Here is a 14,638-nt window from a genome sequence, read left to right as displayed (position 1 = left end):
AAACCCTAGAGATGGTTGTGCGTGAAAATCCCAGTAGATCAGCAGTTTCTGAAATACTCAGACCAGCCCTTCTGGCACCAACAGCCATGCCACGTTCAAAGGCACTCAAATCACCTTTCTTCCCCATACTGAGTTGCCGCCATGTGATTGGCTGATTAGAAATTAAGTGGTAACGTGCAGTTGGACAGGTGTACCTAATAAAGTGGCCGGTGAGTGTATATAAAGGTATGCTGGGCTGTATATATAATGGTATGCTGGGCTGTATATATATAATGGTATGCTGGGCTGTATATATAATTGTATGCTGGGCTGTATATATAATGGTATGCTGGGTTGTATAGCTAGAGGTATAACCAGTAGGAAGAGGGAGATTGTGATCCCGCCGTATAGAGCTCTAGTGACATCACATCTGGAATACTGTGTCCAGGTCTGGAGACCTCACCTACAAAAGGATATAGCTAAAATACAATGGTCCAAAGACGGGCTACAAACTAGGCATGAAGCATAAGGATCTAAATTTGTATAGTCTGGAGGAAAGCAGAGAAAGGGGGGACATGATCAAAACCTTTAAATATTTAAATGTCTGAATAAGTTTGAGGAGGGGAGACTTTTTAATAAGAAACTGAACACAACAACAAGGGGACATAATCTGAATTGGGGGAAAGATTGAAACCAACATGAGAAAATATTACTTTACTGAAAAAGTAGTAGATGCACAGAACAAACTTCCAGCAGTTGGTAATTCTACCAAAAGTGAATGTAAATCTGCCTGTGATAAACATATATCTATCCTAAGATAATAATAAAGGAAATAGTATAAGGGCAGATAAGATGGACCAGGTGGTTTATGCTTCTAAACAGTATTTTCCATACAGTGACAGTGCTGTTAAACCAGTGCATCTGGTAATATTGGGCACGTCACTGGGGCTTGTGCCACTCAGCAATGCCTTTGTTCAAAACTGAAATTCCTCCCATACTTGTTATTACCTATTTATTCTCCTTCCCCCAGTTCTGAGCTGCTGCTTTCTGTTGAAACAGCAAAAATCTGTGTGTGAGCTTTTCTCTCTGTCTCCCCCTCCTCCCCCCTTTCTTCTGAGAGGGCTGATGTAAATAAGTCCCTGACTGGCTTTATCTGCAACATTGTAGCTTCTTTGTAATGCTGGAATGGATAATCACAGTGAGTTCATTAACAACTTGACCTCAGAATAAACCTTTAAGCATTACTAAAAAGCTACAATGTTGCAGATAAAGCCAGTCAGGGACTTGTTTACATCAGCCCTCTCACAAGGGAGGGGGGGAGGAGGGGGAGACAGAGAAAAAAGCTCACACACAGATTTTTGCGTTTTCAGCAGAAAGCAGCAGCTCAGAACTTGGGGAAGGAGACTGAATAGGTAATAATAATGTTTGAGTGGAATATCCCTTTAACATCTTGGTACATGGGTGGATTATTGCTTGTTCTGAGCGCCTGTTAATTATATAACAAGTCAATTGGACCAGTGAACAACTGCACAGACAATTGTTCAATCGTTTCTATGGCCGTTCACTGCCATGACTGTCGGCAGCACATCCCCTCTGTCCTCCAGACAAAAGCTGATATTTGGAGCTGTACCAAAGATGCACTTACCCAACAAACAAGCTTTTCCCAATCGCTGGGCCTTTCACACGTGGCAATCATTGGAACAAATGCTCTTACAAACATTCAGATGGCTGGTAAAGGTCCAGAACTAAAAGCTTAACAAAATCGCTTAAAATCGCAACACGGTTAATTATTTCCTTTGTTTTTCCCTGTATTAACACCATATAATTTGTAACTGAACTAAGTCTCCAATATCTGGGACAGGGCAATTATTTTTATTGAGATCATTAGAATGTTTCATTGTCTTATTGGCTGCATTTCGTCTTGATGTAGGGATCTCCGATGATTCCCCCTCTGCCGCTTTTATCATTTCACAAGCTTTCAATCCATATAGAGTATAGTTGTTGGATCTTATCCGTATAGCTAATTTTCCAGTTAATAAGGGGCATCCGATTGTGCATCCCAGTAACCATCCTTTGAAATAAGCCAGTTGTACCTCTAAGGAGAACTCCGGCGAAAATCAATTTTTAAATATGTTATTACATAAGCAAAGTTAGACAAATTCCTAATAGACACTAGTTATGGGAAATGCACATTTAGCGCTATTTCCGTTAATTTAGTAGAACAGACAGGCTTCAATTACTCTAAAAAAAAAAAAAAAAAACCGTCACAACCCCCTTGCTATATCTGAAGGGTCCAACAGGGGGTGCAGTATATGTAGAAGTATAGGAGTAGAAATCTATGCAGAAAGTGTATGTAGTGCAATCATTCCTCTCCCTGTGCTGCCCGGTGCCCGTGCATCTCCCTGCCTCCCCGTGCCGCCCAGGCATCTTCCCTCCCCCATGCTACCGGGGCATCTCCCTCCCTTCCTGTGTGAGCCCGTTGCCCGTGCACTCATTTCCCCCCTGCTCAAGCTGCCCAGTGCCATGCAGCAAGGTGAGCGCTCCTTATCTGCCGCTCACCCCGCTGCACGCCACTGGGCAGCCAGGGGCGGCAGAGAGATGAGTGCATGGGCATCGGGCAGCACGGAAGGGAGGGAGATGCATGGGTAGCGAGCAGCATGGGGAGGGGGAACAGGGAGGATTCCACTACATATGCTTTCTACATAGACTTCCACTTCTATACTTCTACATATACTGCGCCCCCTGCTGGACACTTCTGGTATATCAAGGGGGTCGAAATCACATTTTTTTTTAGAGAAAGTGAAGCCTGTCTGTTCTACTAAATTAAGGGAAATAGCGCTATATGTGCATTTCCCATAACTAGTGTCCATTAGGAATTTGTCTAACTTTGCTTATGTAATAACATATTAAAAATTAGGTGTTCACAGAGTTCTCCTTTAAGCTTTAGGCATTGTTGTTCTGATCATACCTGTGGATGTTCAGTATTCTGAATGTCTATACTGAGTTTAAAGTATGCACTGACCGTAAAGGGGAACTATCAGCAGATTTGACGAATCTAACATTGTGATAGCTCCCTATTGTGCACCGGACACTGAGAATGAAGGTATCTCTTTTAATGTAATTTACTTATGTTTAAATATCTCCAGCCTTCCAGGAAATGGTGTATTCTTTCAAGTCTGACACAGTGTTCTCTGCCGCCACCTCTGTCCATGTCAGGAAGTGTCCAGAGCAGTAGCAAGTCCCCATAGAAAACCTCTCCTGCTCTGGACCGTTCCTAACATGGACAAAGGTGGCAGCAGAGAGCACTGTGTCAGATTGAAAAAATACACCACTTCCTTCAGGACATACAGCAGCTGATAAGTGTGGGAAGACTTGAGATTTGTAAATAGAAGTAAATTACAAATCTAGGTAACTTTCAGAAATCAGTTAAATTGAAAGAAAAAGCTTTTTCGCCAGAGCACCCCTTTAAACTGCACCTACAAATGCTATGGTGCAGCGCTCTCAGTGCCATAACACTCCCCCCTCACAATTCCTCCCACTCCTCCTCTTTCAAGGTGCCATGAACTCAAACAGTACAACAGTACTCAACAGTACAGTATAACTTGCAGAGGTAAAGCAGTAAAGATGAAGGCGGCTGAGCATTTCTATCTGTATTGTACTGCTTGGTAATCTGCAGGTCTCAGCCTGCTACAGATGTTAAGATCAATATTTGAGGCACATACTGGGCCTACATTCCAAAAATCTGCGAGTAAATAGCACAGGATTTTATTAAAGAGGGTGTGAGAGGTGCCAAGGTAAGAATAATAAACTATTTCAAGGGTTTCTTTAAAAAAAAAATGACAAACTTATATAACTTGACTTCAGCTTTTAGTAAGTCCAGTAAATGTGGCCTTTTCAGCAAGGTCGCCCACTTTATAATTGGCAAGTGCGGCCAAAAACTTCTAAAAAATTATACTCAACTTTTAATGCCCCTTTAGGATCGCTTGCTATTAAAGGAGAAGTTCCCACCCCCCACCGCCGCCGCTGATGCCGCTGCACTGCAGTTCACATCCCTTGCCGGAGACTGCAGAGCTGCCGGCAGGTCACCTGCAGCTCTCCAATGCAGCGGCATCAGCGGCGGCGGGGGGTGCTGGTGATAGCCCCGGGACTACTTCCCCATCATCTGCTCATACTATGAGCACATGATGGGAGGAGTAGTACAGCGCATATGTGGCAGCGGGGGGGGGGGGGGCTGGTGATGGGCATAGCCCTGGTACTACTCCTCCATCATCTGTTCATACTAAGAGCACATGATGGGAGTAGTAGTACAGCGCATATGTGGCAGCGGCGGGGGTGGTGATGGGGATAGCCCTGGTACTACTCCCCCATCATCTGCTCATACTAAGAGCACATGATGGGAGGAGTAGTACAGCGCATATGTGGCAGCGGGGGGGGGGGGGGGCTGGTGATGGGGATAGCCCTGGTACTACTCCTCCATCATCTGTTCATACTAAGAGCACATGATGGGAGGAGTAGTACAGCGCATATGTGGCAGCGGCGGGGGTGGTGATGGGGATAGCCCTGGTACTACTCCCCCATCATCTGCTCATACTAAGAGCACATGATGGGAGGAGTAGTACAGCGCATATGTGGCAGCGGGGGGGGGGCTGGTGATGGGGATAGCCCTGGTACTACTCTCCCATCATCTGTTCATACTAAGAGCACATGATGGGAGTAGTAGTACAGCGCATATGTGGCAGCGGTGGGGGTGGTGATGGGGATAGCCCTGGTACTACTCCCCCATCATCTGCTCATACTAAGAGCACATGATGGGAGGAGTAGTACAGTGTATATGTCTCCCACAGCACAGAGCAGGGAGGGGGGGGTAGTTAGATACACAGACACCTCTCTCCCTCCCTGCCTGCTGTCTAAATTGATTGATTGATTGATTGATTGATTGATTTAATACATTTATGGAATACTTTGGGGAGCAAGGACACTTAATTCAATTAATAAAGCATAGTGTACATTACATTACATACACTTCCATAGACACAATACAGTGCCATAGACTTCTACATATAGTGGGCCCCCTGCTGGACACTACATAGGAATTACAACTGATTTGTAACGTCACTTTTTATATTTAATTTTTTCACTGATTTTGCATCACATCACCCCAGTATGTATTCCATACCAGCAGATGATGTTGTAGAGCTGACACACACATGGTGTATCACAGTAACCCCTTCCTTGCCGGACCAGGTACAGTACACTCAGCATAGTGTGTGTGCAGCACTGTGCCCATCCCAATGAGACAGGTTCAGGTCAGGTGACCTGACCCCTTCCTTGCTGTGCCAGACACAGTGCTGCCCATCTGCGAACAAAAACAGCTTGGTTCTGAAATGGCTCAGACCACCACTGTATTACTAGTGGCAATAAAATAGTTAAAAGCATCATCTATAGGAAACTGCTTAGACTTCTATCTATAGGATTGTATTTGCCACACAATGATTACAGGCCACAACATGTCGCTGAGGTCAGGTTACATATGATAACCCAAATGAACATCAGGGCCACCTACTGTTATAGGATCAACAGGAACACCGCAAAGATAAAGGGCACCACTTACCATCTATGGGAATGTTGTGGATACACCAAATCATTGCTGTCACTGCTAACATAACAGGATGGAAATCACCTGTAGAAAGACTGACTCAAACTCAATTCACCATTTTCCAGACAATGTCTCGCTGTTGATTTTGTACAAAGCCGAGGATAGAGCGAGATCACAGAAGCGGTGTACTATAACAATGTTTATTATACACCTGGATGACAGCTCTGTCCTTACCTGGAGCCTGACAGGCCCTGACTATCTGCATGTTAACTGCCTATGGATGAGTTTTATTTCATTGAAAACTATAGGAGGCTCCTCCACTTATTAGGAAGAGAGGGGATCTGTGACGGTGAGCAGCTCTAGATTTAGACTACTAATTCCATTAACTTTACAAATTCACTCGCTATTCCACTCAAACATAGCTTTTTGGATGTTGCTGCCCATGGTGACACTAACCGTTAGGATAGGGACAGTAAGACAAGGACAGGTGAGCCCTACTTGCCTCAGATGATCTAAGTAGCAACGGACAACTGGACGACAGTCCCTGATGTCATCAAAGTGCAAAACAGAACAAAACAAGACAATATACAATAAAGGGAGAGTCAGAATGCAGGAAAACACTAGATCAAGATACACTAGTAAGCTAGGCACTATCACAAGAGAAGAGAAGGGTACTTATTGAACGCAGGTCCCAGCCCCAGAAGCTGAAGAAGAAGTCGGGCCCATTTACTGGCAGTTGACTGGTGTGTCAGCTGTCAGTCACATAACTTTAATTCAATGCACCTTATGCCGATCAGCCGGGGGACGCCATCACCAGGGACGCCATCTGCGTTTCTATCAGTACGGCCCTGCTACTGACACTAACAATTCCTTCCATACTTGTTATTATCTATTCTGTCTCCTTCTCCCAGTTCTGAGCTGCTGCTTTCTGCTGAAGACACAAAAAGCAGTGTGTGAGCTTTTCTCTCTGTCTCCCCCCTCCAACTTTGTAATACCAGTAACTTGACCTCCCAGCATTACAAAGAAGCTACAGAGTTGCAGATTTAATCTGCCAGGGACTTGTTCACATCAGCAGTCTCGGAAGGGAGGGGGAGGAGGAAAAGACAGAGAGAAAAGCTCACACAGGCTTTTGTGTCTTCAGCAGAAAGCAGCAGTTCAGAACTGGGGGAAGGAGACAGAATAGATAATAACAAGTATGGAAGGAATTGTTAGTGTCAGTAGCAGGGCCGTACTGATAGAAACGCAGATGGCGTCCCTGGTGATGGCCATAAGGTGCATTGAATTAAAGTTATGTGACTGACAGCTGACACACCAGTCAACTGCCAATTTGTTGAGCAAATCCCAACTAGTAAGCATGCAAGAAACTTCTTCGTGGACCAGAAAGGTCTGATCTTGGAGCTCCAGAAGTAGTGATGGTGATGGATAGTACCTTCCCTTACCTGACAGTGTCTTGTAGTTTGTCTCCTGACAGTTGTTAGATGGAATTTGTGCAAATAATTTGACATCCTCATCAATAATTTGTCTATGGCTCTGTATGCTTGTCCTCTTTAAAGATAGCCATCACTTGGGCTTTACAAGTGCAATATCCCAATGCGTTTTTGTGGAAGGAATATTATTGGAAATTACTTGCTACAGGTTGTTGTGTTATACTGCCCTCTGCTGGCAGTTTGTCAGAATGCGAGTGCCCAATCTATATACTGGACTTTACATTGGCCATGGATTTACATCGGGTATGGGCTGAGGTCATAGAGTGGGCTTCGGCCTACACCCCAGGCAACTCTTCCTTCATGACAGGGTCTTTAATGATGTGATAATGTATGTTGACACAGATGGCTTGTTCTATGTGGGATTAAAATCAATGGATAAGGTGATACAAGAGCCATCTGTCCTGATTAAAGAGGGGACACAATTACCATGTATTTGGTTCCCAGTACATTTGCCTGTAGAGCTTCCCAAATTTCTTATATGACAATCCCTGCAAATATTTCACCTGGGTGATGTCCCACAAATCATTACTCATGCTGTAGGAGAGCCATGGCTTGGTGGGGGTCTCTGCTAGGTCTGCTTTAGAGAGTGGTGCAGTGGAGCTCCCTATAAATAAGGGGGAATCAGCCACTGTGCTGGGACGAGAGGCCACAGGAGTAAATGATTAATATAGTTTGGATATATTTTTTTCCCCATGCCCTCTATATTATAATACAATTATTGTAGATGAATTGCTCTGGACAGTTCCTGACATGAACAGAGGTGGCAGCAGAGAGCACTGTGTCAGACTGAAAAGAATACACCATTTCAGGCAGAGCATATGGCAGCTTATAAGTACTTATTAGTGCTTATAAGTGCATTCTTTCCAGTCTGACACAATACACCCTGCTGCCACCTCTGTCTATGTCAGGAACTTGCCAGAGCAGTAACAAATCCCCATAGAAAACCTCTCCTGCTTCCCAGACTGGAAATAATACCACTTCCTGCAGGACATGCAGCAGCTGATAAGTTCTGGAAGACTTGAGATTTTTTTATAGAAGTAAATTACAAATCTCTGGCACTTCCTAGCACCGGTTGATATGAAATAATTTTTAAAACTTTGAGATGTAAAAACAGATTTCAGTTTATTACCATTTGGGATGTTATACACAAAATGTCCACTAGAGGGCCTCAGAATACTAGTCATAATTCTTTTCAAGCTACAAAGTAGCCGAAATAAAAAATCTATTGGAGGAGACATCGAAAACTACTGTCTACATGCCATTTTACATAACATACATAATATGGCCACCAGGAAACAAACATCTAAGAAGCCAGCATACAGGTTTTGTTAGAATAAACATTGCTCTATATTTTATACATAAGTATTATCGTTCTCCTAACTTTCCTCCTGTTATATAATGTGCATTAAATTCTGCACTTTCTAACCTCCATATTGTGTATTATTGCACTATTCTCCTGCTTCTGGAGGTTATCCAGCTTTACATTGCAATGACTTAAAGTGTCACTGCCGTTTAAATTATTATTTTTTTTCTGCAGAAATCAATAGTACAGGCGATTTTAAGAAACTTTGTAATGGGGTTTATTAGCTGAAAAATGGAGAGATGAGGCACCAAAACAGGACAACAAAGAGTTAATTTACAGCTACATCACCAGGCTATCTCCTCTGAAGTCAGCACTGACCTCTCTGATCTCCGAATACTGGCTTTCACACAGCTCCCACTGTGTAATCCTTTTTTCTCTGCTCTCTGCTGGTGACTAATCTCCCTCCTCCCTCCTCCCCTCTCCATAGGTTACACAGGGCACGACTTAGGTAAAAGAGCAGAGATTTCCTGATAATGAGCAGTGAAGAAGAGAGAGGAGGGGGAGGGGGGGACCTGGGGAAAGTCTTTTTGAATGCAGATAATGGCATATTTGCCTAATAAACCCAATTACAAAGTTTTTTTTTAAATCGCCTGGACTATTGATTTCTGCAAAAAAATAAAAAATAAATAAAAAAAATAAATATATATATATATATATGACAGTGACACTTTAAGGAACTAGTAGGAGTCATAGACTTTGTTCTTCTTCTAACCAAACTGTGTTGGCAAATTGTGATGACATCAGGTATCACCTAGGAGGACACTGTTGGCAACTTTTTTAGACAAGCACTGTGGCTGCATTGTTGGGGGTTACAATTGTCAGGGGCAGCAATGTGGCATATTGCAGGGGAATAACCTCATTCTGTGTAAGTCTAAGGGGTTGGCTAGGGTGGCTATCAGCCTCTTCCCACTGAGGCTTAGAGAGAAATCCTTGCCTGATATCCAAATAGCTGCCACTCAGTCATCCCCAAGATTTCCGGAATCGGGTCAGGTAATGTCTCAATGAGGGGAAAGGAAGAAGCAGCAGCAGCGGTAACAGAGGGCATCATAGAGCAGTAGTGAGCAGTCTAAGCTGTGAATCAATTCTCATATTTGCAGCATGTAATCTGATCTCTCAGTTAGATTCCAGTGACCATTGCAAACACAGGACAACATTTGTGAACAAACCCTTAGTGAGGGGCAGAGGAAAGAAGCTTGAAAATAGGAGACACTTTTCTCTAATTAGATAGATTACAATGTTTTTTTTTATATTAGTATTTAAACTATTGTTTTATGCAAAGTTTGTTTAAAGGATGGTGACCATGTAGAAGAAATAACATTTAGTATGTAGAATTCCTTGATGTACTTGGAATAGATCCTGATACAGACTACTAATAAAATATAAGGCCGCTTTCACACGCCAGCATTATACTTTCTGCAATTATGGATCCGTAATTGTGAACAGTTTAAGGGGTTTTCCACTCAAACATAACTTTTGATATGTTGCTGCCCATGGTGAGACTAACAATTCCTTCCATACTTTTCTATTCATTCTCCTTCCCCCAGTTCTGAGCTGCTGCTTTCTGGTGAAGACACAAAAATCTGTGTGTGAAACTTTGTCCCGGTCTCTCCCTCCTCCCTTCTGAGATGGCTAATGTAAACAAGTCCCTGGCAACATTGTAGCTTCTTTGAAATGCTTGGAGGGTTAATCTGAGGTCAAGTTGCTAATGACCTCACCGACATTACAAAGAAGATAAAGCCAGCCAGGGCATCAGCCGTCTCAGAAGGGAGGAGGGAGAGGGAGACAGAGAGAAAGGCTCAGGCACAGATTTTTGTGTTTTTAGCTGAAAGCAGCAGCTCAGAACTGGGGGAAGGAGACTGAATAGATAATAACAAGTATGGAATGAATTGTTAGTCTCACCATGGGCAGCAACATATCAAAAATTATGCCTCTTAGTAAAAAGTGTCCCTTAGTAAATCCAGTGGGTGAATGGGGGCGGGGCTTCATTTAATAAATCTCCCCCCATAGTGTTTTATTGGACTGTAGTCTACAGACTAACATAAAATAGCTACAGCTTTCTGATGGTTCCCAGTTTGCACATTACATACAAGTTGCTGGCTTGGAATCAACCAGTTATCACAATCTTTTCTTAAAATAATAAAATAGTAAGTTCTCTCAAAGTGGACTGAGGGCAGCAGGTGATAGATGAAGAGCTTGCCATAAGATCATCCCTGCGGAGTACAAGGGTTTTATTACTGATGTAAATCCTGCCTCACTTTACAGCACTTACCACAGTGATTGACAGCTACCCCTTTATCCAAGTGTCCACTTCCTGATGGCGCTTAACAATCTTCTCCTCCATTTGTATAGGACGTATTGTAGCACAATGGGTTACTTGGGGGAAAGTTACTGGCACGAGACTATTTGTGAAACGGTTACAAATGTAAGTGGTATGTGAGCAGCGAAACCTCCAAGAAGTCTAGTAGGTTATCAGCTTTTAAGACGAGTGGTGTCGTTTTGAAGTGCGGCCTTAAGTAGGTCACCATAGCTATGTAACTGTGTTCCTATTGTATGAGAAGGCCTTTGTGCTATTGGGTCATGTCAGTTCAACAAATAAATGCCAGGCAAATACAATGCATCTACTCACCTTTTATACAGATTTGTAAATTACTTCTATTTATAAATTTCCAACCTTCTAGTACTTCTATTTAAAAACTCAAGCATTCCAGTACTTATCATCTGCTGTATGTCCTGCAGGAAGTGGTGTATTCTTTCCAGTCTGACACAGTGCTCTCTGCTGCCACCTCTGTCCATTTTAGGAACTGTCTAGAGTAGTAGAGGTTTTGTATGGGGATTTGCTCCTGCTCTGGACACTTCCTGACATGGACAGAGGTGGCAGCAGAGAGCACTGTGTCAGACTGGAAAGAATACACCATTTCATGCAGGACATACAGCAGCTGATAAGTACTGGAAGGCTTGAGTTTTTAAATAGAAGTAATTTATCATTACTCTTGGCACCAGTTCATTAAAAAAAAAATTCTCTGGATTACAGGCCCCATTACACTAAACGATTATCAGCCGTATTTGGCCGATAATCGTCTGGTGGAAAAACAGGCAACGATCAGCTGACATGAACGATGTCAGCTGCTCATTGCTGTTGTTTGTCTTTTAATATCTTAGGATAGCAGGATAGCAACCATCTGCTGCCGTAGCTCCACAGAACAGGAGCGGCAACAGCTGACCGCTGCTATCCTCTATGGGCTGCCCGGACAATCTAGCGATCACCCGGGCAGCCCCCCCCTGTACTCACTCGTTCACTGCCTATGCGTGTAATAGCACTGGCAACGAGCTGGCAATGAGGAGCAAAGAGCGCTGACAGTGCTTGTTTGCTCCTTAAAGGGGTTGTCCAGCAAAAATCTTTTTCTTTCAAACCAACTGGTGTCACAAAGTATACATAGATTTGTAATTTACTTCTATTAAAAAATCTTAAGTCTTCCCATACTTATCAGCTGCTGTATGTCCTGCGGGAAATGTTGTTTTATTTTCAGTCTGACACAGTGCTCTCTGCTGACATCGCTGGCCGAGACAGGAACTGCCCAGAGCAGGAGAGGTTTTCAATGGGGATTCATATAAAACCGAGACAGAGTTCCTGTCTCCGCCAGAGATGTCAGCAGAGAGCACTGTGTCAGACTGAAAATAAAACATTTCCTGCATGACATACAGCAGCTGATAAGTATGGGAAGACTTGAGATTTTTTAATAGAAGTAAATTACAAATCTATATAACTTTCTGATATCAGTTGATCTGAAAGAAAAAGATTTTCGGTGGACAACCCCTTTGACATCGCCCCGTGTAATAGGGCCTTACCCCTTTAAGGTACAGGGCCTGGATGTGCAGTGTGCACAACAGAGCAGAATACAAGGGGTTGGTTAGGAATAAACTTAATTGGATTATGGCTAATGAGAGATTAACCTGTTTCCTCTGAGGCCGGGGCAGAAGCAACATGGCAACAATGAGTTACCTATTAAGAGAATTCTTCATATCACTTACACTACAACATGTCTTGGATATATTCCTATTCTACTCCATCTCCCATCTCCTTGATGAGTAGAGTTCTTATAGTGAATAATCAGCTCCCTCCTATGACTTGGTTGTACTATTTCTTTTAGTATTTGTTACATTCTCTAACACATGAGATAATGGCCAATCTTGACTATTTCGGGCAACCATCATTGAACGATCATCTGTAATGACTGAAAAAGTCACCTAGGCATCTCTTAAAGGGGAAAATATTTTTTTCTTTTAAATCAACTGTCGTCAGAAAGTCATACAGATTTGTTAATTACTTCTATTTAAAAATCCTAAGTCTTCAAGTACTTATCAGCTGCTGTTTGTCCTGCCGGAAGTGGTGTATTCTTTCCAGTCTCAAATGGTGCTCTCTGCTGTCACCTCTGTTTGTCTCAGGTACTGTAGCAAATCCCCATAGAAAACCTCTCCTGCTCTGGACAGTTCCTTTCATGCACAGAAGTGGCAGCAGAGAGCACTGTGACAGACTGGAAAGAATATATCACTTCCTGCAGGACGTACAGCGGCTGATAAGTACTGGAAGACTGGAGATTTCTAAATAGAAGTAAATAACAAATCTATATAACTTTCTGACAAAAGAAGAAAAACAATGCCGGAGTTCCCCTTTAAATCTGTAATATATATATATATATATATATATATATATATATATATATGACAGATAATTTATGATATTATTGTTTATGTAGGCTTTCCTAACAGCATTCATAGGGTTGCAGTGTCTGCCAAAATATTTTGTGCTTTTCAGCTGTGAACTTTTCCAAAATGTAAAAATAAAACACAAGTCACAAATTCTAAAGCAGTGTCATCCAAGTTTTTCCATAAAGAGAATCACATGTGCTGGCGTCAGGCGCCAATAGGTCAAATACTATTAATAATATGTTTTGTTAAAATCTTATAACCGTATATTCTTCCTCACTTTGTTCTAGGTGTCACAAGGACGACCAGTGGGCGATTACGCAAACTCAGCAATGATGTCGTAAGCCCAAGTAAGTGGCATCGTTTTTAAATTTACCATAGAACCTATAGATAAAAGATATCTGGGAATGTTATGTTGCTAAAGTGACAATATACAATGTATATACAATGTATTTCAGCTTAAAGGGAACCCATCACCTTAAAAATACTACCTAAGCCAGGGGTACTCAACAACTTTTAGTGAAGGTCCACTTACCGGGTCTATTGTCAGGTGAAGGTCTGAGCATATAACATAAAAAACAAACACTTATACTCACCTGTGTCCGGGCGTCTCCTTTTCTCTTCCCCTCTTATAGTTACTGTGCAGAGCGCAGCAGTGGGCGGGTGGGGGGGTCCCTGCAGGGGGCGCCAGAGATGGGTAAGTAGATTACTTACCCATCCCGATGGCGCTCCCCCCTAACAGGCTGTTGGCCGGAGCCCTGTGCAACCGTACTGGTCGCTCATAGCGAAGGCTGGGCTGCTCGAAGGGGTCTTTAAAAGGGTTATCCAGCGCTACAAAAACATGGCCACTTTCCCCCTACTGTTGTCTCCAGATTGGGTGGGGTTTTGAAACTCTGTTCTATTGAAATGAATGGAGCTTAATTGCAAACCGCACCTGAACTGGAGACAACAGTAGGGGGAAAAGTGGCCATGTTTTTGTAGCGCTGGATAACCCCTTTAACCAGTGGGCCCGGTGCAGATGCATCATTTGCCCTCTGGTTAAAGCGGCCCTGCCACTGTCAGTGAGCCGGGCATCGGGAAAGGGGAGCAGCTCAGTATACAGGTATACTGAGCTGCAGCAGCGGTCCAGACAGCTGGCCTCTGCGGTCCGCGTTTGGACCACCGTCACGAGTTGAGGACTGTTGACCTAAGCTATAGGCATCATGTTATACAGCAGAAGGAGCTGAGTGGACTGAAAAAGTACCTTTATTCTGCCGTGCAAGGCAGGGAGAGGGGCGGCAACTAGTCATCTGGATGGAGGGGCGCCCATGACTAGTCACTGCTCTCAGCCTGTCGGTGTGCAGTGCAGGGATGATTGAAAATAGGCAAGGACAAGGACAGATATAGTGTAAGATCACTGAATATAGACAGAGCAGCAGGAAAAGGTCCCCTTGTCACTAAGAATGCCAGGAAGAGATTAAATGAGTTAATTAAAAAACAAAAACATAATTGGTCCTCTTTAAAGGGGTT

At 43.2% G+C, this 14,638-nt stretch overlaps 1 protein-coding gene across 1 annotated transcript in view; it reads left to right on the top strand.

Annotated features, from left to right (window-relative positions):
- Positions 1-14,638, top strand: part of SEPTIN9 (septin 9) — a 191,159-nt gene that overhangs the window by 16,962 nt on the left and 159,559 nt on the right. The window contains exon 2 of the mRNA XM_069951615.1: positions 13,420-13,479. Within this exon, the coding sequence (XP_069807716.1) occupies positions 13,420-13,479 (60 nt within the window). The remainder of the gene's footprint in view (positions 1-13,419; positions 13,480-14,638) is intronic.

This window comes from Dendropsophus ebraccatus, chromosome 14, assembly GCF_027789765.1.
Source record: "Dendropsophus ebraccatus isolate aDenEbr1 chromosome 14, aDenEbr1.pat, whole genome shotgun sequence".
In the NCBI taxonomy this organism is placed as follows: domain Eukaryota; kingdom Metazoa; phylum Chordata; class Amphibia; order Anura; family Hylidae; genus Dendropsophus; species Dendropsophus ebraccatus.
This window is presented reverse-complemented; position numbering and strand designations above follow the sequence as displayed.